Source organism: Pempheris klunzingeri, chromosome 3, assembly GCF_042242105.1.
Source record: "Pempheris klunzingeri isolate RE-2024b chromosome 3, fPemKlu1.hap1, whole genome shotgun sequence".
NCBI classification, from domain to species: domain Eukaryota; kingdom Metazoa; phylum Chordata; class Actinopteri; order Acropomatiformes; family Pempheridae; genus Pempheris; species Pempheris klunzingeri.
Window position 1 is genome coordinate 15048814 of NC_092014.1, and position 26956 is coordinate 15075769.

The following is a 26956-nucleotide window of genomic DNA, read 5'->3' on the forward strand; positions in this document are numbered from 1 at the left end:
GTGTGGGTTTGTGTCAGGGTCACACAGCAGCTGCTGCAACATGTGGAAGCTACAGTAGCGCGAAAGCCAAATGGGAGAAATCCTGTTCTGAATGACACAAATGATATACAATTTCTCTGCAGATACTCAGCGTGCCTTGGAGGCTGTGGAGCGACTGCAAGCCAAACTGAAGGAGAGAGGAGAGGCCCCCACACAGGAGAAACTCTCCCTGCTTAAGACTGTCCTGCAGAGTCCCCTGTTCCATCATATACTCAGCTTACAGCAAGCTCAGCGGAAGCCTCTGGTGAAGGTACAGCGTGAGCATGACTGCGTGGGTGTTTGGTGTATATTGAATGGTGGGGAAGAAGCCGGAATCATTCCCATAATACTGAATGCAGGAACCAAACTGGATGAGTAATCAGCTTACCTAAGCTTACCACTAAAGCCCTGAGAAAGAGAGAGAGAGAGAGAGAGAGAGAGAGGGAGAGAGAGAGGGAGGGAGAGAGCAAGAGAGTGAGAAAGAGGGGAAGGGAGAAATGGCTATATATTATGCCAAGTATGGAGTTTGCAGAAGTCTTCTGTAACATTGTCATAAGTTTTGGCAAAAGTTCTGCTTCATCCTAACACACACATATGCACAGTATGTGCTTAAACATGGTGCTGTTTGAGAAATATGACACCATCAAGGTATTTAACTTGTTTGTCCGTGGTAATCATTGTGGCTTTGTAATTGTTTGTTGTGGTGTACAGTAATAGGCTAACTCTATAAGCACCACCGTCTACACACACACACAAGTATTATTCCATTAGCTTTGTGTGGTGTGAGCCTGCAACCATTTAGCATCTCTGCATTCCAGGAAACATGGCGGCAGATTTTCACAGTTTTTGTTAGTTCAAGTTCTTATACAATGTTATGCATGGCATTAGGAATGTACATTTAATCAAAGGAGTGTGAAGGTTTTTTTGATAATGTTGTGTTTTTCTATTCTAATGCTGCTATTTTAACAGGTGGAGACTTTGTTAGAATGGAATAGCAAACAGATCAGAAAAAAGTATCTTCTGAAACTCCCTGTTACACTTTGAAACCGAAAACCTAAAAGACAAAAGGGAGCAGTATTGAACAGAGGCGTTTATCTCAGATCCTTGTGTTCCTGCTCTCCTATCTTTTCCCTCTCGGCTCCATTTTAAGCCTATCTTTCTGTACTTTTTTCATTTGGCTAACACACATTTACTCTCCCTCCCTGTCCTCCCTCCCACATCTTTCTTCATTGTCTCACAATGCCCTCCTTTCTCAATTTCTTTATCCTTTCCATTTCCCTCCATCACTCTCTTACCCTCATCCTATTCCTCTCTGTCTCCATATCTCCCTTCTTCTATTAATGTCTCCACTCTAAACCCATCTCCCTCATCCATTTCCTTCCCAATCTTTCTCCCTTCCCTTGCATCACTCAATCCTTTTCTCACTCATCCACTCTCTATCTATCCCACCCATCCCATCTCTTTTTCTTGCATCCTCTCCTTTTTTACACTTTTGTCCTCTTCCTCTCATTTCTCCACGCATCTTATCTATTCATCCCTTATTGCTCTCTCAATCCTAGCAGGGCAAGGGCATTTCCAAGTCTGTGTCCATGAACTGTGGTCCCTGTCAGGGCATGGCGCTGGGCCTGAAGGCGCTGAGCCATAGTGACTCCTACACATGGGCCGTGGGGAACCGAAGGCCCAGCACTGCCAGATCCGTCTACAGGGACGGCAGCACCTCTTCTCTGGGCTCGCAAGATCTGCCCTTCTCAGACATCTACCAAGATAACTGCATTCACACTGAATCGCAGGTATGTAAAATATCTATCATAAACCAGAGATAAATTACTTTAGCTATAAAGGAGCACTTTATTCTTAGTGCACTCCACCAAACATTTTTTTCCCTTTCAATTGTAAAATGTAACACATCACCGCTCCAAATGTCACATTTTACATTTGAGAGTATTACATTACATTATTAAACTTAAGCACAGCTGGAGCCGTCTGAGGGTTTCAGATGATCGTAAGAGGCTGCTCAGCTAACTCCATGTCATTTCAAGTTTGCTTTTGTTTTACACATGACATTTATTTTTTAGTACTGCACTCCCCCTCGAATCTCCCGCACCATGTCGATGGGGAGAAACCTGTCTGCTATTGCTCATGAGGTACAGTAGGCTTGTGACGTGCGGTGATACTGTAGAGATGGTAAACGTGCGTCTGTGGATGTAGATAAAAAAAGGGAATTAAACACGTTTAGCACTTCAACCAGTTTATGATGTTTCCCTTTTTTTTTTCACAAGTTTAATTTGATGTTCTATCTCTCTTTTCCCTTTTCTGTCTCCCTCTCACTTCTTCTAACCTTTGCCATGGTAGAGGCGTCATGTGGAGATGATAGAGCTGATCAACGATGGAAAAGGGCTTGGTTTTGGTATCATTGGAGGCCGGAGCACGGGAGTCATGGTGAAGACCATCCTTCCCGGTGGAGCTGCTGGACGGGTAAATCACCTGCCAATCACATAGTCAAACCTTAAATAGTTAGTTAAAGGAACAGCTCAAGTTCTTGCAAAGAGTTAGATGAGAAAATCGAGACCACTGAGACCATGTATGTCCATTAAATATAAAGCCACCACCGGGAATTAGTTTGCTTAGCTTAAAGACAGGTAACTTGGCTCTATCCACCAGCACCTTTGAAGATCACTAATTATCACATTTTATATGGTTTTATACCATTGTCTGAGTGAACTCTAATTTCTGATTGGCAGTAGGTCCATTATTATTTGATATTATTAATGTGCTGGCTCTATAGTACCAGCATGTATCGGAAATGACTAATCACAGCAACATGGACACGATCAAAGTTGCGGTTTACAATTAACTGTAACATGTTAACAAGCCAGCGCATCAATTCAGAACGGCGAGAGACAGTTTCGTCAGAATAACTTAATACGTGTCCATTATGTCCATAAAACAGACACCCAATCAGAATCGAGTATTCACCCAGACCATGGTATAATTACAGATAATGGACACCTCATCGGGCATTATCCTTACATAAATTGTTTCTTTAATCAAACAAGGGATCAGGTTTTGTGATGGACTATTTCTTAGACAGACACAGTTGCTGCAGTCTTTGCTGGTTGCTTAGCAGCCTCACAGTGACAAGAAGAAACTAATCAATGCTAAACTAAGCTAACTGTCGCATGGCTGTGGCATTACATGTAACTGACAGACATGAGAGTGGCATCATCCCTCTCATCTAACTCTCAACAAGGACGCAAATAAGCATATTTCAAAAAATCTCAATCTATATCTTCGTATTCATGAATTAAATCTTGGAACAACATTGTGAAATGTTGTATTGAAGTGTGTTCTAGTAGAATCTGCAGAGTGTGTTCGGACTTTTTAGCAAAGAACACTTCACCCTGAATGTTTTTGTTGTAATGTTAATGGGTCTCCACAGGATAAGCGTCTGCGTAGCGGAGATCAAATCCTGCGCATCGGAGATACAGATCTGGCAGGCATGAACAGCGAGCAGGTGGCACAGGTGAGGTATCATTTGTAAAAAATGTAGGAGTTTAAGTGCTTTGTCCGTCTTTGTCTAATGACAATGCTTTACATAAATGGCATTTGAATAACAGCTAAGGCTTACTTAGCCTGACCCCGAGTCCTCACTCTCTGTTTACCCACTGTTAGCCCACTTCCAATAACACTTCATGTATACATTTTAAAGCCTTTGAGTTTCTTGACATTTTAGAGCCAAATATTACATACCTCGTTCTGCTAACCAAGGGTAGAGACACTTGGGCAAACTTTGCAAATCTCACTTCTTTCACCTGTTGTGCTGCCAGCTTAATTGGCATGTTTCTCTAAGCTAAAGAAGAAAAAAAAGCACATAAATGCAGCAGATGGTGCACATAAATGTCAATGAACAACACTCAAATTCTACTACATAACATGCTAACATACCCAGGAGTGAGATTTTGCCAGTCAGTGCGTATTCGAGTGTAAAATGTATTAATTGCTGCCAACTAAAATTGCACTGTGGTTGTCAAGTACTCGTGTGAAGCGGTAATCACGCGGTAACTCCGGCTCCGGAAATAAAGCCAATGTGGAAGTGACAACTGTCCAACTTTAGGGCAGAAATAAATTATTTTACAGCGGGGCACAATAAACGGTTTTGGTCTCTATAGCTGTTTTTTTCATGACAACTGTACGGGAGGTACATTTTTATATAACTCACCCGTTCAGATTATATTCAGTCTTAAATGTAAGCATTTAAATTAAGAGGCTCTTGTTTGACTGATGAAGTCTGTTTATTTGGTGAGACGGGTTCACTGGGACTTTATTGGTACTAGTTTTAAGATTATAAGTATATTAATTAATCACGTTTACTTTCAATCTTGGCGTTAGCTAAGGAGCTAGCCTGCTAAGAGTGTAAACCACTTAAAGCCTGTCATTTTCACCGCAGTTAACCATTAGCTACATACAGAGCTCTCAGTCTAATTCAGCCACGTTGTAAAGTGCCTTAACTTGTGTCGATCATTCAAGACTCATTTTTATAGCACTGTCCACACTTAATAGATTAGAAACAAATAAACCCCACATTTCACATCAACAATAGAGCCTGTTGTTTCTCACCATGTGAGTGCAGCAAGGAGACAAACAGAAGTTCGCGGTCGCAACGCAAGAAGCTCAGCTGCTTAGCTCAGCTCTTTAGCCTAGTTCCTTAGCCTAGTTCCTTAGCTTAGCTCCTTAGCTCCTTAGCTAGCTTGGTAGCGTAGAGCTAGGTTGGCGGGAGGAGGCGGAGTCAGGCACTGCCAAGATGGCGACGGCCCCGGAGCCGCTGTCTTAGCTTCACTTTGACTTTGCTGAAGCCAATGGGTGATGACACGGAGACTTAAGCTAATTCACACTTTATACTATTAATGGCAGTAATGTCAAGTACCCGTGGGTGTTTCCCATCTTACGGTTTTTCTAAGGAACGACTCAAGACCATCTCCCACACAGGTGATGAGACACGGTGCTTACCTGCTGCATGTCGTACTGTCTTTCCAGGGCAGCCGTTTCCTGACACATTTCTCATTTTATGTTATCTATTCATTAATTGTCATGCACTTTTCATCCGTTTACAAATGTTATTATAATCATCACCAGGTACTCCGAAATGCTGGTAGCAAGGTGAAACTGCTCATTGCCAGGGATATTACCAAGGACAACCACCTTTCCTCTCCTGTCCTCAGCCAGGACAGCTTGGACGACAAGGTGTGTGTGTGTGTGTGTGTGTGTGTGTGTGTGTGTGTGTGTGTGTGTGTGTGTGTGTGTGTGTGTGTGTGTGTGTGTGTGTGTGTGTGTGTGTCAAGAATAACAGCACATTATTTAAATCAAATGCAAAGCTTTTTATGTAAAATAATTGGCTAATCACTCACATTAAATGTGCACCACAGTGTTCTCTAAAACCAAAAGATGTTCATAGGATTTATTTTTTTCTGTCTGTGCTTCTTTCCAGCTCAGTGACTTGAATGATGACTATGAGTTCAGTGTGCAGTTCACTAAAAACAGCCGAGGCCTGGGATTTTCCATTCATAGCTACATAGGTGACCTAAACTCAGGTAATTATACCTACCAAGATATAACTTTGTGAAAAATTAGCTAATTATCATTATTTCAAGCTGAGTTGAAAGAAACAAACTGGGCTATGAAACAAAATTATGAGAAATACCTCCTTAGTATAAGGCATTATTGATCTGAGCTACATTCATGCAATCGATGCAAAGTTTTTTGTTTAATTTATCTGGATTTCTTCAGTCTACAGCGCTGGCGTGATGGTGAAGAGCATAGTGAAAGGCAGCACCGTCGATCAAGATGGACGCATCCACATCGGAGACATCATTTTATCTGTGAGTTCCACCAAAAGCACAACAGATGGCCTTTTTATTGTGTTCCTCCGACGACAAACTCCTTGTTGTCTCAAATATATTCTCTGCTGAATTTTAACGATTTCAGCATCTTAAAATCTGCACAGGTTGCAACTTTTGGTGGTTCCATAGACACCAATTAGGATCTTTTTTTAGCTGATGAAGGGGAATTCTCCTATTTTTCTTATACTCCCATCCACCTCTTCATCATCTCTCATTTTTACCTCTACGTTCCATCTCGCTCTACTTTTATGTTTGATTACTATTGATTTTTTTTTTTTTTTTATAAATTTACTTGTACTTGCTGTTCCTCCATCTGTAAAAAAGTTTGCTTCTGTCTCCATCATACCTGTGCTTTAATCTTTAATCCTGGTTTATCCCCTTACTTCTAACTTTTTACATCTATGTCCCCTCCCTCAGGTGGATGGGGTGAGCCTGCAGGGTTGCAGTGAGCAGCGTGCTATGGAGGTGCTGAGGAGGACAGGTCCCCTGGTTAGACTGCGGCTGCTGAGGAAGGCTGTCCGTCTGAGTCACATTCTGCCCCCGGTTCCTCCCCTGCAGCCCCTCCGACACTCCCACAGCTTTCATGAAGGCAATCCATATAGAGTGGGCCTCAACAAGATTCAAGAGTCAGGTGCTTTGTGCTGAGAGAGGGGAACATGTTGGCTCAGTGATATCATAAGGGGATTAGTTTTGAAGCAACTCTGCAAATGGTGAACATGTGATCAAACAGTATGCACTATCAGTGTTGACAGTACGACTTGCATTGTTAAATCATGACCAAATTCATTTTTTGATAAATGTTCAAAGTAGAACTAAAATATATTTTGGCACCTCTTTGCACTGATGATGAACTTTGCTAACTCTTGCATGTTTTTATCTATCAAATGCTTGCTTCTATTTGTATACATTATCTTTTTTTTTTTTTAACTCAAGTACATCACTGTGCATGTTTATTTGGATTCCTGCTTGTGTGCTCAAACTTGTTTCCACGTCTCTCAGGAATCTGCTCACTGCGTGAAATCTCCCGGAGAGCAGCATACGCCAACAGACGACCCCGACATGATTCCAGAAACGGTAAGCTCCCCTTCCCATACTGCAGTGCAGTCTGGAACTGGATCATGGGACTTAGTCTGATATGCTGATTGGGCTCAGGGAACAGAAATATGGCAGCAAGCATGCTCTTTGATTTTAGTCTATTTATAGTGTTGTGCAGTCATGTGTTTATCCAACTCATTCAGCTCATTCCAGATGATTTGTCTCTTGCCCCGCCCGCATATATGGCTTTATTTAGACGAGGATTTTTGGGCTTGATTAGAGAGCACAGCCAAATAAGCCCTGATTGCTGTGCACAAGAAAACATTAGTTTGCCAAGAACTCGTGAGATGGTGGGTGTGAATATACATGTATGTGTGCCTGTAGTGTATGTGTGTGTCTGTCCTTTGGGGACAAAATGCTAATCCTCATAACAGAAAACATTAAATTTTAGGGTGAAGAATTTGTCTGAGGTTAGGTTTAGTTTAAGTTAAGGGTTAAGTCTTGTGGTGGTTATGTTTAGGCTTAGTATAAGTCTCCAGAAAATGAATGTAAGTCAATGTAATGTCCTCAGAAGGGATGGAAACTGTTTGTCTCTGTGCATATCTGTGTTTGTATGTGACCTGAGGGTTGTTGTCTATGTATATGTGCACATCTTACAGGTGTGAAACTGACACCAGCTGAGGAGGAAGACCTGAGGAAGAGGTGGCAGCATGCAGTCGGACCACGATACGAAGTCATTGTACGTATCCCTGTAATGAAGATAAGCAATAATGTATAGAAAAACACCTTTTAAAACCATTAGTATTGTACATATCTAAATCATTTAAAGAAGAAACCCCCAGCTTACTCCACAGTGTGATTGGCACACTTACCCTCCATACCCCTCTTACACACCAAACTTTGCTTCTCTTCCTTCGTTTCCCACCACTCAACTTCACATCACTCTTTCAGGTGAGTCATCTGGAGCGCTTCAGTGAGACAAGTGGTCTCGGCATCAGTCTGGAGGCTCGGGCGGGGCATCACTACCTGTGCTCCGTCTTACCTGAGGGGCCTGTTGGCCAAAGCGGCAAGATCTTCACTGGAGACCAGATATTGGAGGTAATTGACTGATATCATTCCTTTCAGCCACTCACTAGTCATTTGCTAAAGATATAAGATCATATAAACTGGAATGAGATGATATGACCTGCGTTGGACTGATAATTTTGCCACATCTGTGGGATATACACGTTTATGCCTTTCATTCATCACTCTGCAATGACAGCCTGTTCTTCAAAGGGCTTAGAACACCAAATGACTGTAATAGGAGGCAAGTTGCATTTTGAAGATTTTCCCATATCCATATATCTGATTAACAATAATTATATAACAGAAATCAAATGTTTTATTTAAACCATAAACCACACAATATAGTTTCATGCTTCCCTTAAACCCAGCACAATTTCAAGTGCAGTATGCAACTTTTTCCCTTAAGGCAGCAAAAAACAGTCAGAAGGTGGGTGTGCGTATGTGTGCCTCAGTGCATTTGTGCTCGTACTGTAGAGGGAGAGCTTGCCCTCCTCCCTCTCCAGTGGGCAAGTTCACCCACACGCATCACTCATCATGATGAGCAGTCTGATGAACTCTTGGACAATACGCAGTATATTTGCTTGCAGTATAAACAATACTGAAAACTGGCTCGTGTCCATTGTATCTTTGAGTGTCCCGCCAACATCTGTGTCGCAGCTCAACCCTTTGATCTCCCTCAGATGACGTCAGTGTGGCAAAGCCATTGTTCACGTCTGTGTTTAAATGAGCCTCACTCAGTTTAGATACCGCTTTTAACTTTAATTGTTCTTTTTGTGGCTTGATGTGCTCTTGATGTGCTCTGACCACTAATTGTTCCATGATACCAAAAACAGAGTTACAGACAGATTAAAGATTAGATATTTTTCAAAAGCTAAAAGTAAAGCCAAACATTGGCCATATCTGTTTTAGAAAAACTGTATTTAAACATAGATTAATATATATTTATATATGATGTATCTTTCTGGCAGGTGAATGGGATCCCTCTCATTGGAGAGACACATAAGGAGGTGGTCAATATTCTGAAGGAACTCCCAATTCGTGTTTGCATGGTGTGCTCTCGGATTGTACCCCCTTCAATTCCCGACAGTGATGAGGAAGACGACGATGATGTCCAACTCACCCTGAAAGAGCTGCTGGCTGAGTTCAATGACAAGGTGAAGGTTCACACTGGTGAAAGAATGACTGAAGCATTATTACAGTATAAACCACATTAGAATTGTTATACTTCCTCACTCAAAGGACACTCAACAATGCAGCTGACATGCTCTTGACATGCTCTATTTCCTTTCCTGTGTCCTCTGTCTATCCTCTCTGCTTGTCCCAGTTGGACCAGGGCTGTGTCATACCCTGTCCCACAGCTGAGGACATCACCAAGCGTGGCGTACCCCCCATGTCACCTCCTCTGGCCATGTGGGAGAGAGAGGCTCAGGTGGTCGAGCTAGAGAAGGGCGAGTCGGGACTGGGCTTCAGTATCCTGGACTACCAGGTCAGAGACATGCCCCTGAGCCTTTCTACAAATAGAGCAGACTGGAATAGGCTACAGTCTAAGACTGTCAGTGTCGGGTTAGATAAGGTGAACGCTAAGAAAATAGAGAAGCATGTGCATTTCTTGTATTCTATGTATTTGTGCACTAAACTGTTGACTGTAAATTGTCAGTTGCTGTTTTAAATTTTAGATTAAAAACACCTCCAATATTTAGTAGAAATGTGTGTTAAGGCTTTCAAGCCAAAGAAATAATAGTTTTACTATAGTTTGTACTATACACTGGCCCTTTCTATTCTGTGGTTTACTTGCAGTCAACCTTTCATTTTAACTTACAATGTATCTAATTTTTTTTCCATGTATGTCTTCAGTTAACTGTCCTCTACACACTTATGTCTAACTCTAGGATCCTGAAGATGCCACTAAAACAGTTCTGGTAATCCGGTCCTTGGTGCCTGGAGGTGTAGCAGATCAAGATGGTCGCCTGCTACCTGGAGACCGACTCATGTTTGTTAATGAAAGCGATTTGGAAGGTTCCAGCCTGGATTATGCTGTGCATGTCCTGAAGTCCACCGGCTATGGCCCTGTGCGCATCGGAGTTGCCAAACCACTGCCGGTATGTGAACAGACTAAATTTACTCCTCATCAAATTAAAAGTAAGTACTTACATTTACGTGTGGGGTACTTTTGTGAATGTAGTTTATTTTTTTTGATGGGGAGTCTTTGCCCAATAGATTAGAAACTCCACAACTAGTATGGTAGTATGGAGAAAATCGTCATCCCCTATTATTTTGCAATATCACTGTAAATCATGAAGGGCTTAGACAGACATAATAGGATAATAAATGTCGTATTATGGCTAATCCAGCAAATTAAATGCCTGACAAATCAAGGTGTTTCATCAAAATAATGCAAAAAATACTCTTACTACTTGATTTACCACATTGCCCAGAGTCATTAAAGAGATGAATACTATGATATAAATGGTATGACAATGCCTCTGATGGTTAGACAAATGTATATTGTTCAAAAACGATGCACAGCAAAAAATTGTATTCTCAAATGTATTACCACGGGCCGCATTATGTGTACACATGAATGAAATGATTTTTTTTTTTTTTATAAGGATTTTATAAAATTCTTCTTCCGAAATGATATTTCATATTAATAAACTAATTTAAAATGTATTTATTTATTTCTGCAGACACACAAGACAATTATTTCAATGTATATTTTTCGTGAGAGTACAGTATTTCTTCTCTTCCTTTTGTTGTGGACTGTGGCTTAGTAACAAGGAACAGAGAATCCAGTTACAGGCCGTCTGAATTTTTAATGCAGCTGAGAGATGAACACAATGCTTGACCACACTACAGATGGAGAGGGAAGGGGAGAGGAGAAGAGGGTGTCTAATTCACAGTCACCTTCTTTAGCCTGTTTGTTTCCATGTGAATTTACTCACTTTTAAGCACGTAACCAATTTTTGTTCTTTTGTTTTTTCCAAACTCGTTAATTTTGTATTCTCAGCTGGAACTGTGTGGGGGTTTAACGCCCATCTCAGAGAGGAGCACGCGGGCTTCCTGCGATGACACTGACAGCCACACTCAGGTCAGCCTGCTAGCCGATGCAGCGGAGGCTAACACCAACTCCAACTCAAACACTTGCAACTCGGAAGACAACAGCATCATCCAGCCGCATTACACTACAACGGTATGTCATACAACACTGAAACAATTTATTTACTGTTCTGCATAATGGTGGGCAGCTCTTTGCACATACTTCCTACTCTCTTTTTAGCTTCTGTGGTTAGAAGAACTGTAAAACTTTGGTCCATAGGAGAGTAAAGGGCAGAGTTTGTCTCTTAGACTTGGCTTGAGAAGTAGGTGCTTTTACTGCAGAATCATTAAAAATGTAAGAATTGTCACTCCTTAGAATCTGTTATTTGGATCATAAACATAAACTCATTTGTATGTCGTATAATCATTCACAGTCATCTAACAGCATTCATGCAAATGAGCATTTTCTTGACGCTTTAGACTCAGCAGGAAACATCTTTGCAGTGACAGTTACAGTAACACTGCAGCTGTCTGAGTCTTGTAGTGTATCACACAGGAAAAATTGCTCATTACCATGCAAACTTGAGATTCTTTGGGTAGCCATTTTAACTCGTATAAGGGAGATTACCATGACGGTGTCTGTTCTCGCTCTTCAGGCTCTATAGTGGGGAGCTTAGAGCCAGCTATCAGTATCACTGGGTCAGGTATAGAGAAAGTGCTCAGTGTCAAAGACTTGTTCCTCCATTGTGGTCTCAACTCACTCCTATTGAGGCAGCCTTTTGTACTCGCTTTTGCTTAATTACCAACAATCGCCTCTCAATGAAAAGTGCTTACTGCTTGCACGACATTGGCACCTGGTCTAGAGCAAGGACATACAGTGCTGCCTCAGTGTCTCCCACACATAGACGCACACAAAGAGACTCAGAGCAGCAAGTGTCAGTGTGTTCTCATCAAAGAAAGGCTTGTTGCAAAAGGTAGCTTCAGAACTTCAGTGCTGCTTGTACTTTCTGTGAAGGTTCAAAGACAATCTCCTCGTTGCCCTTATTCTTTGGGAGGTGCCCGCAGGGGACCAAAGAAGTCTACCTTTCTGCATGTTTTACATCTCAGAATTACTCCAAAGGCCTTCACCCTGGAAAGTTAATAGTTATTTGAATCCATTTCTGTGTCACACAGGAAATCTGATTGGTTGTTATGATAGTAGCTGATAGGATTTTAGTGCCACTGTCTTTGAAATATTGATTTATTTTCTAGGAGTTTACAAATTTTGCTCCATGGAATGTGCACCAAAGTCTGTGCTGTGTGGAATAAGCATCCTCATCTGATACTGTATATCCTTATTTGTTCACCGGACACAACCCTTTTTAATGGCAAACAGTTAGTTGCAGTTGATCAGTTGGTTGGTCCATCACATTGGTGCAACACAAATATCTTAACAAGTTAAATATCTCAATAGATGTTGTCTGAATTGCCTTTAGAGCCACCCTGAGCTTGACATTTGTGTTTCAGAGTGCAATATCTTGACAAATATTGGAACTAAGACTATTTCTACAGATATTAGTTAGATAAGATCCGTAGATTCAAATGATTGCGGTATTATTATACGTGCATCAATGTCAGCTTGTTATGATTGTCATTGTTAATTGGAAGGGTGTACTACAGCTTGATAGAGCCGCTGGCATGGCTGTAGACTTTTACTCTTGTTTTATGCTCTTACTCACCCATACCCTCCGCCGTCTCTGTCTTAGGAAAACCAGCTTCGCCATCGATTTGGCATCATGGAAGACGACGATAGGCAGCAAACACTATCTCTGCCCCCCCGCACCAGCTTTGAGAGGACAATCACTGTTGTCCGTGGCAACCGTAGCCTTGGTATGTTCTCCGTCTTTCTCATGGTGATGGTGTCTTGGTGTGTGTACGTCGCTGGCATGGCAATAATGACGCAAATAGGCGGTGGTGAGGAAGACTGCCCTGAAGAGAAGTGGTTTAAGTGATGTGCTCCTCACACCTGAGAGAAGAGAGGGTTATTGTGTGTGTGTACCTGTGTGTGTGTGTGTATACGTGTGTGTTTACGTGTGTATGTGTTTGAGGCCGAACTATAGGGGTATTTGAACAATCAAAGTAAGCTGAATTAATATTGAGCAGAAATATTAAAACCAACAAGTATGTATTAATTTGAATGTTGAGTATATTTGTTTTTATACACTGTAGTGCACATTGTCTTTGCAAGAGCAAGTACAATGTTTGGCTATTCAAACACAACAGGGAGGAAACAACTGCGCTTTTTCCAACAAGGCAGTACAAAGCAATAACCAAACAAACTCATTTTTATTCTGGGAATGTGCTCTTATAAGGCACTACACTGCTTGTGTGTATGTGTGTGAAAGTTTAAAATTATGCAAATCTTCTTAAGCAGAGAAAATCAAGGTCATAACCTACAGTCTGCGTGTCACTGCATTCTTTGGTTTTCATCTGTTTAAAATATTGTAGGTCTTCTTGCTGAGATATGTAATGTAGCATGGTTTTCTGGATATCCAAATGTGGAGGATTTACAGTTTTTGTGTGTTTTTTGGTTAATAGAAATATATTTGAATTTGGAGCAAAGCTTCAAATCGGGCAGAGCCATAGCCTGTATCTGTAAGGCCTGAATATTGGGTTTTGTATGACCAATAGTATTGTAGTACAATATTTATGTGTACTACTTTACAGTCTTCCAATTTGTTAGGTGCCATGTACAATTCTATCCATTGTGTAACTATGACTGAACAGTACGTACTGTGTATGGTTGGTTTGTACGATAAGGACTGTATGGCTTTCAGAGCATGTTGTTAAAGGAAAAGCTTTGATGGACTTTAATGAGGTCTTTTTTTTTTCTTGCCTTGCTCATCTAAAAACATGATTATAAGCAGCCTATTTAGAAGTCTTTGCTTATTCTTGAATGGTGTGAACCTATTGCACTTACTATAAGTTTGTGTGGTACCCTAAAAAGTTTTGAACAGGTCAAACCAAATAGTTTTTCTTATGGATAATTTCATGTGGGATATGACCATAAATGATTAGTTTGTAATAGATAAAATGTATTTTGATGCTGTGTTTTAGTATTTCAGCCCTTTTGGATTTTGGGATATTGATCATGATTACTTCAGACTTCCTCTCATGTCTTTAAAATGTGTGTCTTCTGTTTGTTTTGTCAGCGTCAGTAGCTTTGTCTCCAGTGAAATGTATTCCTGGCACTATGATTGTATTGTAATTTGAATGTAATACCAAAAAACAATAAACTATTTATTTGATCAAAAATAAGCACAAAGTCATTTTTTTGACCAACTTCAAATTATGTACGACCATAGTGTTGTGGATGTGCATAGTCCTCCGTTAGGTGGCAATGTAGTATGCAACCTCCATAGTCTAGACTTCCTAATTTGTCGTAGCCTTCCCTGTCTGGAGTGTGTGTGTGTGTATGTGCATGAGGTGTGCGTGTATGCCTGTGTGATGCCTGATTTACCTGCTTCTGCCTGTTTGCATTAATGAAGTGTTTGTGTAATCCGCCTAGTGTCCGATTTGATAATACCTAAGTCAGGTGTTTGTGCGACTGGCATGTGTTACCCCTCTAATCACCTGTGCCCCATGCCCTGTGTGGGTGTGAGTGTGATCGTGTTTGTGCAACTTATACGAGTGTGACTGTGGAGGATGATGCTGTGTAAATGTCAAGCATGTGTAGCTATGTTTGTGTACTAATCTGCCTAGTGTCTGTCTTGATTATGCTGATTATGCCACTGTCAGGTGTTTGTTTGGGCGACTGTCTGTTTGGCATGTATTCAAAGCAGCCTTAACCAACCCTCCACTCACCTGCGCTTATGTGTGTGTGTATGTGTTTGTGTACGTGTGTGCGTGTTGGCAGGGATGTCGGTGAGTGCTGTCAAGGACGGCTCAGGCATGCTGGTGCGCAGTCTGGTCCAGGGGGGCTCTGTTAGCCAGGATGGCAGGCTGGGGGTTGGGGACGCCATCTTGGCCATCAATGGAGAACCTACCTCCAACCTGACCAACGCCCGGGCCAGGGCCATGCTCCGTAGACACTCTGTCATAGGGCCAGAGATGAGGTGAGGAGCCAGTCACTGTCCAACAGCATTACAATATGTACAGATGTACAGAAGACAGGTGTTAACTGTTAATATCATTGCTACACAACTCTATGAAAACTGCGTCACTCTACATCACTGAGCTCCCTCCTCAATCACCTGTTCTCACTGATCCTCAGTCTGTATCCAGAAACACAGCGAAGCTGGATGTAGAGCACTGGGTGCATCATCATCCTCTTTACTGTGGCTCAAGTGCTGCTTGAGCTCTCACATTTCTTTACTGTTGTAGAGAAAGAGCAAAGGCTTTGACGCATCGCATGACATCAAGTACAGTCACAGCAGTAAATGCTAAATTTAACAGTAGCAGGACAGTTTTTTTTTTGTTTGTATCTCGCAGTTTTTACTGTATGCAGTGATGTTACCAGGGTTTTTTCACAGTCAACATTTTGACATGATAGTAAAAGCACAGTTTTTGCTGACAACATTAACAAAGGCTTTATCGTAGTGTCTCAGTAAGTTGTAGTAGAGCTAAATGGAATTCAGCCATCGTTAATTTTGTGATTTGAGCCTTTGTTTTTCCTTCCATTACATGTCAAAATGTCTTTTGTTAAAACGGCCCTTGCCTTGAATTCCCTGCACACCCAGACAGGTGTTTTCAATCTTTCTGGCTAATTAGACATCTGCTCAGTCTAAAGTTGGACAGAGCTATGTTGGATTTACATGGCCAAATGATAAAGGCGTAACTCTCCAACCCGAGTAGGAGAGTCAGAGAGATTTCGATCGAGCACAGACTCTACATGCCCACACACTCCCCAGAAGAGATTTAATCAGGTAGCATAACACTCTACATCAACACACACAGAGAAAACATGAAAAGCATGCAAAATCAGTTCTCCTCTTTGGAGAAGCCAGTGCTGGGTCTATACTAGGAAACTATCAATAAGCCACCACAGAAGGTGAACTGCTTTCAAGAGGAACGTATTTGATTTGTCTAGATAACTCCCACCCAACCTAGTCAGTGAATCTTTTAATCCAGTCCATTTCTAACTGTGGCATAAGTGTGCTGTGGGTCCCTGGTACAAAATGCCAAATGTATGGGATCACTAGATATTGGTATATTGTTAATGAAAAGTGAATAACAAATATTTGCTAATCTGTTTTGATCTCCCTCTGTACGTGTTAAACAACTGCACATCAGTCGGATGCAACCTGTCACCACAGTGCTTTTACTTTAAAAAAAAAAACTGGCACTGCCTCGGAAAGATGAATTGTGTAGGTTATAATGTCACTGATGGTGTGTGTTTGAAATATAACGTATAGCATGGCGCCCCCGCTAGGAAATGAGAACTTTAGGACCTGAAAACAGGTTTTTTGGCCAAAACAAAGCAAGGCTCTGCACTGGGTCCAAGAACTAGGAATGCGTGGGTGGTGTATTTAAAACCGATTCCAGTTAATCTTTTTGCAGTTATTTATAATACATTCATATGCTCTTTCCCTCATGTCATAGTTCAAACACGTCTTTGCTTGAAAAATGAGAAAACCAGAGTTTTTACTTTAGAGAGAATGCAGAAAGGTCCTTTGGGAATACAGAGAACAATCAACCACTGAAAAAAAGTAATTGAATACTCCTCACATTTTCTAGATCTACCCATGCAGATCTTGACAGTCTGTGTGACTTGAATGAGTGAGTATATGTTCATCATGAATCTAAGTATGTGCTGTCCGCAGTCACAAGCATGACTTTGACTGCGTCATGTATAGATGATCTTGTCTCACTTTGGATCTCCATTACCACCTTGTTTTTGACACTGCAGTCATAGTTGACTGAGGCGCTGCGGTTATGTTAAATTAGATTAGATGATGAAATTTTAAAGATTGCCTGAGGTGAAATTGGGTAAATTATTACTTGTTCTAACATCAGCAGTTATGGCTCCACGTTGACAATGCTTGTTTGGCTGATTGGAGATGTGCCCCACCTCCACCACCCTGCTGCCCTGCAAAACACCCACTCACTCTCTCTCTCAACCTCTATGTCTCTTTCTCCCTCTCCCTCTGTCTCGGTTGCTTTTACAGGCACACACATGCGCACACTAACGCACACACATTACACAGCCTTTCAGTGGTCTAACCTCCAAAAACACCTTTTTCCTGCGATGGGAAATATCTCTGAATAATTCATCACTCATCTCACCTTGAACAGTACGCTGTTGAATAAAAGAGCGTTTTAAAGAGCCTCTCATAGATGCACACACAGTACACACAAAGATGAACACACACATGCATCCTGTCTTTCTCTATCTCACACACACACACACACACACACACACACAACTCACCCGCACACACACATGCTCACACTGCCGCCTCCTGACAGCACTGCAGACAAACTAACAGAAAGTGGAGGCAGATGAGTTGCTTTGGCAGCCACAGAATAAGACAGACATAGAAGGGTGAGGGCTTGTCACTATCAAACCGCCCCTGTTCAGACAAGACAGGCTGTCCACATGGCTCAGTCACAACAGCTTAGTGTAGAAGACCTCCATATTCAATCTGCCACCATGAGTGGAAAAGAGAAATTGGCTCTTCCAGCAAATTCAAACGGCAGGTTTATTGGTAGCATCACACAAGAATGGAAGTGGGAGCGGGGGAGGGCTTTAATGATGTCCTTGACACTTTAGTTAAATAACATTGTTTACACCATAGCTTAGATTTGCAAAACACTTTTTTGTTATAAATGTCTTGAATCAGAAATGCATCTTTTAGTGACACTGAAATATACATTTAGTGACATTTTATTCCCATTTTTCCTTTCATCTTGTACCTGCTGCAGCACACGCAGTGTTGACAGATTGTCGATGGGGCGTATCTGTAATTATAGAGCACTTAAAAACATTTGACATCTAAGGCAGCAGTCTCAGTAAATGTTACTGGTTGTTTATCGGTTGTTTTTCAGGTCTGAGATAATAATTGTGTAGCATTATCAAACATCGCTTCAGGTGATCATTTTTCTCCTGTCTTATCTATTGTTATGGTTAAAAACTGCCTAATGATATAAATCCAAAATCCAGCTTGTCACAAAAATCTAATTGCCCGAACGGTGGGTCCAACTACCTGAATTTAGCTGAAACCTGTTTCAGATAGGGATTCAGGCTTTTGGGAAATATGCTTATTTACTGTTTTGACATCATCACATCAAGAAATAGTCCCGCACACGTCCCCAATAAAACTACAGTTTGACATTTTTAAACTTTTGCACAGATTAAACAAAGAAGATAAAATGTGTCAATTGCAGTGAGCTGTATAGATACTAGAAGGCAGATATTTGTACTTTTTGACAGAGCCAGGCTGGCTGTATCTTCATATTTACAGTACAGACATGAGTGTTCTCAGATGTCTCATTAAGACAGTGAATAAGAGTATTTTCCAAAATTTCAGACTGTTCCTTTAAACCATAACGTTCCATTATTCTCACCTTCTCTAGCAACAAATGATAATTCATCTATCTATAGAAACCATTTGCTAAGTGCTATGTCATTTGCCTTGATCCTTGTCATTCTATTAATCATTATTTAATGCTGAAAGTTTAATAAATGTGCAGCTGTGAAAACAGAGTGATGGGAAAACTTGAGTCAAATTAATATTTAAAATGTTTTCACCCCGACCCCATCCCCCCCCACATTTCTTTTTCCCACACTTACCCCACCCCCAGCATAACCTATGTCCCAGCCCATCAGGTGGATGAATACCGTACCCATCTGTGTTTACCCCCTCTGGCATCCATCGCAGCAGACAGCTCTTCTTCCTCACCCACCCCACCAACTCTTTCACCAGAACCTCCCTCGGCCCTGGCCAGATCCCCCGGTCCAGTCAGAGCTGCAGCAACAGCTCCGGCGTCGTCATCCACCCTCAAACCCGCAGTCTCAGTCAAATTCAAAGCTGCAGCTCCAGATCCAGCTGTCGTCAGAACCTCTGCTTCATTCAAAACTCCCTCCAAAGGCCTGGCCATGGTCCCTACCATCACCCCGGCCCCAGACTCAAGGTAATGTAAGATCCAGAGGTCTCAGCTTATTATTTACTGTCACCTAATCCCTACTCAAACCCTGAGACAGCTTTATCATGCACTCCGGGGCCTATTAGACTTCAAGGCTCCAGCTTTATTACATGTTGATATGAATGCTGCAGAGAATTCATTCTGAAATATCTATGCTGTACATTCTGCCTGATGTGAGTCCCTTTAATGTGTTAACCTTAGGCTTTTGATTTTTTTTATAGCAGCCAGGCTTTTATTCTTGTAGCACATCACACATTTCAGTTCCCCAGCAGTCACACTAATGATCTGAGTTATTATCTGACACTTTAATTAACCATATCCATGAGGAAACAATGTGTTTCAGTATGCAACCAGCTCGATGTGAGACTCTTCCAGTCCGCATTTTCTCTTCTCCATTCTTCTCCATGGTAAAGGCAAAAGCTTCTCTGAATGTTGAATCTCTGAGTTATATTTAGCTGTTCGCTTATGGATCTCAGTGCTGACTGTCAGCGAAAATGAATTGTTTCGCTTCTGTCTGTCCCTGCTTTCGCTCCATCTTCATGCCTCTGCCTTTCTCCTCCCTCCCTCACTCCCATTTCTCTCTGCAGCCTTTTCCTCACTCTTATCTTTCAATACGTTGTCTTTGTCTCTTTCTCTGCCAGACTTCTCCCTTGACTCTTTGTGTCTACATCTGTCTCTCATCTCTCTCTCTCTTTCTTGGTCATCTTGCTCTGGCCTTTTTCTCTTTACCTCATTTTTCCCCTCCTCCCTGTCTTGGTCCTATCCCCCTCTCCTGGCCACTTTCTTTCAGCCCTGGTGAAACCATTTGTTCTGCCCTCTTCTGTAACTTAACTGGCTATAGGCTCCTGCTGCACAGATAGCACCACTATCACTCACCTGCATGGGCTTATTACAGCCCTCCACCGTTAAATATATTCATGAAAAATTCTCTCCTTCTCTACCTCTTTCTTGCATGCACACACACACACACACACACACTGTATATATACAGAGATACGGTATACTGTATGTATACGTGTTAACACTCTCACACACACACATAAAGACACTACCTTACTGTGACCTCGCTGGCAGAAAATGTGTATTTTCAGGGCTATTTGCACCTAAAGCAGTGTGTCTTCTCAAGGCCAATATAAGTTGCTATTGGCCATGTGTCACAGTGTGTCAGGACTTGAAACAATAACAAAGTAGATTGTGTCAGGAATTGAAAAAAAATAAAGTACAGCAAGATACCTTGTTATCCACAGCGATTCTGCTAGCGTGATCTTGTCAAATGCAATTTATTTCACAGAAGAGCTGCAACAGTTATTTTCGCCAAGGACTAATCTATAGATTATTTTTTGGATTCTTAGACTATACACTGCCAGGAAATTGTGAAAAGTGCTTGCCACAATTTGATTTGCTGGATAACTGATTGTTAGAATTAATTAATGGATTATTAGATTAATTGTTGCTGCTTGTAATACTGTTTAATCAGTTATATTTACTTCAAGAAAATCATAAAGCATTTTGACCTTAGACAATGATGTACGTAATTAGCATCTGTCATTCAACATTACACATTATTTCAATATTATTTCTGTTTTTCATGTTTTTTCACTATCAGTTGGCAGATTCCAAAATCTATACCTCACAAGAAGAAGGAGGAAGGAAAAGACTATGCAGAGATTGTGAAAAAGGACAAGAGTAGTGCAGGTGGGAGATTACCAAAGCTGGAGGTGGAGATAAAGGTGGATGGTAAAGAGGAGAGAGAAGAGGAGCCTCTCTCATATACCCCAGTGTCTCAGGATCAACCGAGAAGGTTAGTGAATCAGTGATGTAAGTAACAATGTCTTTTTTTTATCATGAGAGTTCATTCAGATTTTCCATATTCTTCTTTTTTTTTTTTTTCAAAACACTGCCCATGATGCCCTTTATCCTCTCTCTGCCGGAGAGGGCTTAGCAAAATCCTAGTGTGTTCCAGTTATGTTCACAGTAGGAGTAGAGCAACACACTTTCAACATGCTCATATTTCTTAGGCCCAGAGAAAGCAGCTACTTTCACAATTTGTATTTATCGCATTTATGACTGCATCCCACTTGGATAAATCACATAAGCTGTATTGCATGCAAAGACCAGCTTTTGTGTGTCTCTCCCTGGCAGGTATAATATTCTATTGTTTTGACTTAATCTCTGAAACTCTATCCACAGCCCTAAGTAGCAGATAGAGGGAGACTGAAAGGGAGAAAAAAAAAAGCCCACCGATTGGATTCATATTCATTCTTGTGCATTTTTATGCCTTCACACCAGTGATAGCCATGGCCAGGAGAATTATGTTTTCTGTCCTCCGTCAGTTCTTCCATTCATCCTATTCTCGTGGACACAGTATCTCAGAAACGCCTTGAAGGAATTTCTTCAAATTTGGCACAAACGTGCACTTGGACACACAGATTAAATAATTAGAGTTCGGTGGTCAAAGGTTAAAAGTCAAATTGATTGTCACCCTGTAAAACACAATTTTTGCCATAAAATTCATATGCTAATAATTAGGACCAAATTTCACAGAAATGTCTCTGACCACTATTGGATGACATAATTCAGAAACGGGAGGAGAGATTTTGATCATACTGCTCATTTGGTGGGATAGTAAATAGGTGGGAACAATCTTGGGTACCCTGTCCCTCCCTAAAGTGTTGAGAGTCTGAGTTCACCTTGCTTCATTTCTATCCCTGGATGAGAACCAGCCTCCTGTTCTTCTGGTAGTCCACCACAAGCTTATTGATGATGTTGAGCTTCAGGTAATTGTTGTTAAACGAGACTGTACAGACGTGGATGTAAACTCTAAGTGGACTGATTGGTGAAGGCATACGAACACGAGGCGGTAATTGTAGTTGCTGCAGTGTTTCAAACCAGGAAGCCATACATTTATCATCACTGTACTCCATACTGTAAGAAGATTTTTCAGCTGTACACTATGTATCCCGTGTCCTGCTTTGTGTTCCAGTGTGCGGCTGACTCGAGCACCAGGTCAGTCCCTGGGTATCAGCATAATGGGAGGCAGAGGCATGGGCCGGAGACTGAGCAGTGGAGAGATGATGAGGGGAGTCTTCATCAAGCACATCAGCCCCGACAGCCCGGCAGCACATAATGGCACCCTACGGACTGGAGACAGGATACTAGAGGTGTGTGTGTGTGTGTGTGTGTGTGTGTGTGTGTGTGTGTGTGTGTGTTCCTGACTGTGTAGAGAAAGAGAAGGAGGCACACTTATTGGAAATTGCAGGAAACAAGTGCGTGCGTGTATGTGTGCCTGTATGTACTATATGAGAGCCTATGAGTGGCAGAGAGACTGAAAGGTGGTGATTGGGAAGTGGGATTATGTGTGTTTGCTGCACGAGTATGTGTTCGTATACTGCATGCTGTTTCTTTGTTATATTTAAAAAGTTTCTGAGTGTGTGGCATGGAGGGCACTCAAGCAGAACACACACAGAAACTTTTTCAATATAACAAATATTTGATTAAAAATGAAAACAAACAATAATGAGAGTGTACATCTCTGAAGGTGTTTTAAATACAAACATTCTTATCATGTCTCATACAAACTAATAACGTACACAGTGTAATTTGGCAGTTTACCTTACTTTGTCTCAGAACAGTAATGAGTTTAAAGAGATTAATTTTATTCTAATCCTCTGACAAAAGAACTTGTGAAACATTTTAAGGAGCACTATTTGATAATTAGACATCAACTTTTCCCTTATCTTTATACCAAGGCAGCTATCTCTTCAATATCCCTGGTTGTATTAGTCACTGCAAATGAACAAGTGTTATCTGCTCCGTGTGCTGATTTGGCCAAGGTGTGTGGTGTGGACCTGAGAGATGCCAGCCATGAGCAGGCGGTGGAGGCCATCCGCAGGGCTGGAGACTCTGTGGTCTTCCTGGTCCAGTCAGAACTACACGGATCTCAGGTACTAGCACACCTCTGCTGGCACAGAATGCACTCCACAATGTACATTCAGGAATGCATACATTACATTGTGTGGCATTTGAGTCTCCTGAGGCTCCACATTCTGTCACACTGAATTTCAATACTCAGCAAATGCAGAGAGAAGGTGCAGTATATTTTCTATTGGACAACTCCATCAGAAGTTTCTGCAGTGTTGTGCGTGGGAGACTATAGCATTACAAAATTATGTCCTCTGGACACAAAGCATATTGAATAAAAGCATCTTTGACTGAAAACCTATCTAGTAGAACCATAGCATATTGGATGCACAATTTGAAGCATCTATGTTTCACAGTCATATAGATATTCTTCTGCCTACTCTTCATTTTGTGTTTCGCCCACAGTCTCCCATGCTTACCAACCATGAGAGACTAACTCCAACACCACAGTCCAACTCGCACAGCAGAAAGGTAACACTGCTCTGTTAGATAATTTGAGCTTCACAGTGCTGTTTTCTGTTGAATGTGGTTTAAAATTTACTACAGCCTTGAGATAATTATACTACAGTATAGAAAATTATATGCACTGAAATATGTATTGAATACCACCCTACAAAGTCAAAGAGCCAGAAGCTACTTTTTTGTGTGTTTTAAAGGCCATGATCAATTTAGATTTCATTGGAACAGATGATAAGCTATGAAATCATTTTAGTCCGTTTCGGATCCCACACAGTTACTGGTGTTTGGCTGTGTATGACTGTAGTGTATAGAAAATATTTTTTATATATATATATATATATATATATATATATATATACACTATATTATATACAGAGAGATGAGTCATTAACACCTACATGGTATTCCTAAAAAGAAAGAAGCTTTAAAAGGTTTTTCGAAAGGTAGATTGCTATTTTGGTGGTGATGTGTACAGGACTATATCTCTGTTTTCCCCTCATGGTCGTAGGAAGCAGAGCCTCTCAGTGGTCTGTTCCTTAGTCTCTCCCCTACAAACCCCTTCACTCCCACCCCCTTTAAGGTTGGTACATTGCTCTGTGCGTGTATGTGTGCCATCATGGGTATGCAGCATCTTAAAAGCAGCCTTGCATTAGCATTTGCACTAAACCAACTTCCAAAAACTTAATTAACGTGCATATTTGTAGATAGAACCCTTGTAGTTCAAAGTCCCTTGCAGCTACCTTGTTTGTTTAAACCCTTTGTTTTTCTCTTTGGTGGAGATGCATAACTCTCTAAATAGACAGTGCATTCTTTTGAAGTTATTTTTCCATGCACTTGTAAGTTGGTTACAAAATAATGCATGATTCTGGTCATCTTTCATGTTATTTTTAGCAGACATTAAAACTGTGTTCATTAATTCATCCTGTTCGTCAGTTTTTTCTCACTGCTACATCAAGCACACTGAACAAGCCTCAGGGGTAGTCCAACTCATGCCTGAAGGACCCCTGAGGCATCTCCAACTCTGCCTGTTCAATAATGCAAAACATCTCCCAAGGTACCTTCGCCGACATCAGATAGAAAGGATCGGAGAAGCCCCATAACTGTCACAACGGCAATCACAGTGGCCGGTGAGGATGAGGACGACACTTGCAGGAGTAAGTCAGCATCATAAAGACCTCACACGGACATACACAGGGAGGGATCCTCCAAAGCCCCCAGGAACTGGAGCTTTGTGGCTATCTTCACACAGTGCAGGTCACATGATACCCTCTGGCCCAGACAGACTCTGTGCTATACACATCCATTACAAACGAAAAAGCTGTAACACACATATAAAAATGTCATGGAGTCGTACACATTCAGAAATTACTCAAATTATGAAATGTCTTAATTCAGAACATTATGTAAAGGTACATTATTTGAAAGCCACCGTATGAGCAAATTATTTTCATGCCTTTTACGTGTGAAGCCAGCTGGCGAGGCCCAGACTTAAATGAGAATGCATTACGAGCCAAGAGCACAAAAAAGCTAAAAAAAAAGCTATTTTTTCTTTACGTTATTTTCTGGGAGAGCAACTTTCATTTGTACGAATGGCTTTCAGAATTTCAGATGAGAACTGAAACTTTCAGTCTCTTCTTTGGCACAGAAAAAAAAAAATTATTCAAGTTTAAGTTGTATCCATTCTTTGTTTTGCATATTGCACATACAGTATTAAAAAGCCCGGTGGAGTTTTCTTGTAAACAAAGAAAGTTTCTGTTTACGCCCAGTGTTATTCATCAGAATCCTTTGTGTGTATCCTTCAGGTCTTACAAATCTGTTGAATATATTTCTAAAAATTAAAACATTTTCAAAACCTGTTTTTCTTAAAAGTTTGAAACACGTGTTGTTTACATCCATGTTTGCTAGCTTAGTAGTCATCTTCTCCACAGTTGACATGTTGCAATTTTCATTACCAAGAGCTCAGAAACCCACACTCACACACATAAATCATTTATTTAATGATACAGTACATGCGCTAACATACACGTGCGCGCACACACACACATACCTCTTGGCACAAGCCTCACTCAGTCACGCTATATATGGGCATGATACTGAAACACAGACATCCGTCATCTTACCCTCAACTTGACTGACATCATCCGTTCAGACAAATTGCAGCAACACACACTCACACAAGCTCCTCTAGGGTGCAATGCTTCTTCTCTTCATGAAGTGTCAGTCATTACATGTTGCATTCCATGTTTTTTTTTTTTTTTTTTTCAGCTCACCCATCATATCCTGCTCCTAACAGCCCTCGTGTTTGTTAACTCTGTGTCTCCTAGAAAAGATGCTGCAGCGTTATGGCAGCCTGTCTGGGAAGCTCCATATGATTGAGCTGGAGAAAGACCCTGCGGCTCATGGCCTAGGAATCAGACTCGCAGGAAACAAGGATGGTTCCAGGGCTCGCATGAGTGTCTATGTGGCAGATATAACCCCTCAAGGACCTGCTGATTTAGATGGGAGGATACGTGTTGGAGATGAGCTACTGGAGGTATGGAGGAGCGTGAAGGGGAACCGTAAGGGACACTCAGTTAGGAGGCTTGAGATTAACGGACGGGAGAGATTTTAGGGGCCAAGAAAGGTTGGAGTCCTGGAGAGAAAATATCAGAGTCAAAATTGAGGGCAGCAAAAAGAGAGCAATGGGTTGTGGGTAGGAGGCATGGAAGAGTAAAGAGTATTGAGTTGCAGCACAGTAGTTTTATCAGACAAATTACCATTTGAATGATGATTGGTGCCATGCTGGATTCTTGAAATGAACAGCCGTGTAATGGAGATGATGAGGAAAATCGAGGTAGAGGGGAAGGGAGTTAGAGGAAGATGGCAGAATGGCAGGCTAATGTGGAGATGGATGGGAGAACGGAAAAGATTGTTGAGAAGATGGTACATGACATGATTTTTCTTCCAGATCAACGATCAGATCCTGTACGGCCGGAGTCACCAAAATGCCTCCACTATCATCAATAACGCGCCGTCTAAAGTCAAGATAGTTCTCATCAGGTAATTCTCATCAGGCGCACAACGGCGTTCTGGTGGCATTTATATTTTCTTCCCAAACTTTTACCAAACGGGATACACGTTTTGATGACCAGCTCAAGGATAATGCCAGATTTGGTTTTGTTGTACCAGGAACAAAGCAGCTCTGGGTCAAATGGCACAGGGATCCAGAACAGAGTGTGAGGACACCGTTGATTCCCAGACAGACTCTGCAAAGCATGGAGGATTATCCAGAGACATCCACCACATCATCCTACCTCAGGTACAGCATCCTCACTAAATCTTGGCTTTAGCCATTGGTCAGGCCTACAGCTGCGCTTATCCAACAGCTCAAGCAACCGGTTGAGTAGCAGCAGGCTCCT

General features: G+C 41.5%; 1 protein-coding gene across 1 annotated transcript in view; it reads left to right on the forward strand.

Moving 5' to 3' along the window:
* LOC139225717 (multiple PDZ domain protein) overlaps nt 1-26956 on the forward strand; it is a 36251-nt gene that overhangs the window by 675 nt on the left and 8620 nt on the right. Inside the window, exons 2-29 of the mRNA XM_070856552.1 lie at nt 123-289; nt 1581-1808; nt 2094-2162; nt 2371-2493; nt 3458-3541; nt 5152-5259; nt 5504-5606; nt 5803-5894; nt 6333-6546; nt 6915-6989; nt 7610-7689; nt 7902-8048; nt 8987-9172; nt 9343-9504; nt 9908-10117; nt 11026-11208; nt 12800-12923; nt 14950-15148; nt 18837-19166; nt 20785-20979; nt 22162-22339; nt 23012-23122; nt 23505-23570; nt 24067-24138; nt 24613-24712; nt 25883-26091; nt 26506-26597; nt 26727-26856. Of these exons, the coding sequence (XP_070712653.1) occupies nt 123-289; nt 1581-1808; nt 2094-2162; nt 2371-2493; nt 3458-3541; nt 5152-5259; nt 5504-5606; nt 5803-5894; nt 6333-6546; nt 6915-6989; nt 7610-7689; nt 7902-8048; nt 8987-9172; nt 9343-9504; nt 9908-10117; nt 11026-11208; nt 12800-12923; nt 14950-15148; nt 18837-19166; nt 20785-20979; nt 22162-22339; nt 23012-23122; nt 23505-23570; nt 24067-24138; nt 24613-24712; nt 25883-26091; nt 26506-26597; nt 26727-26856 (4037 nt within the window). The remainder of the gene's footprint in view (nt 1-122; nt 290-1580; nt 1809-2093; nt 2163-2370; nt 2494-3457; nt 3542-5151; nt 5260-5503; nt 5607-5802; nt 5895-6332; nt 6547-6914; nt 6990-7609; nt 7690-7901; nt 8049-8986; nt 9173-9342; nt 9505-9907; nt 10118-11025; nt 11209-12799; nt 12924-14949; nt 15149-18836; nt 19167-20784; nt 20980-22161; nt 22340-23011; nt 23123-23504; nt 23571-24066; nt 24139-24612; nt 24713-25882; nt 26092-26505; nt 26598-26726; nt 26857-26956) is intronic.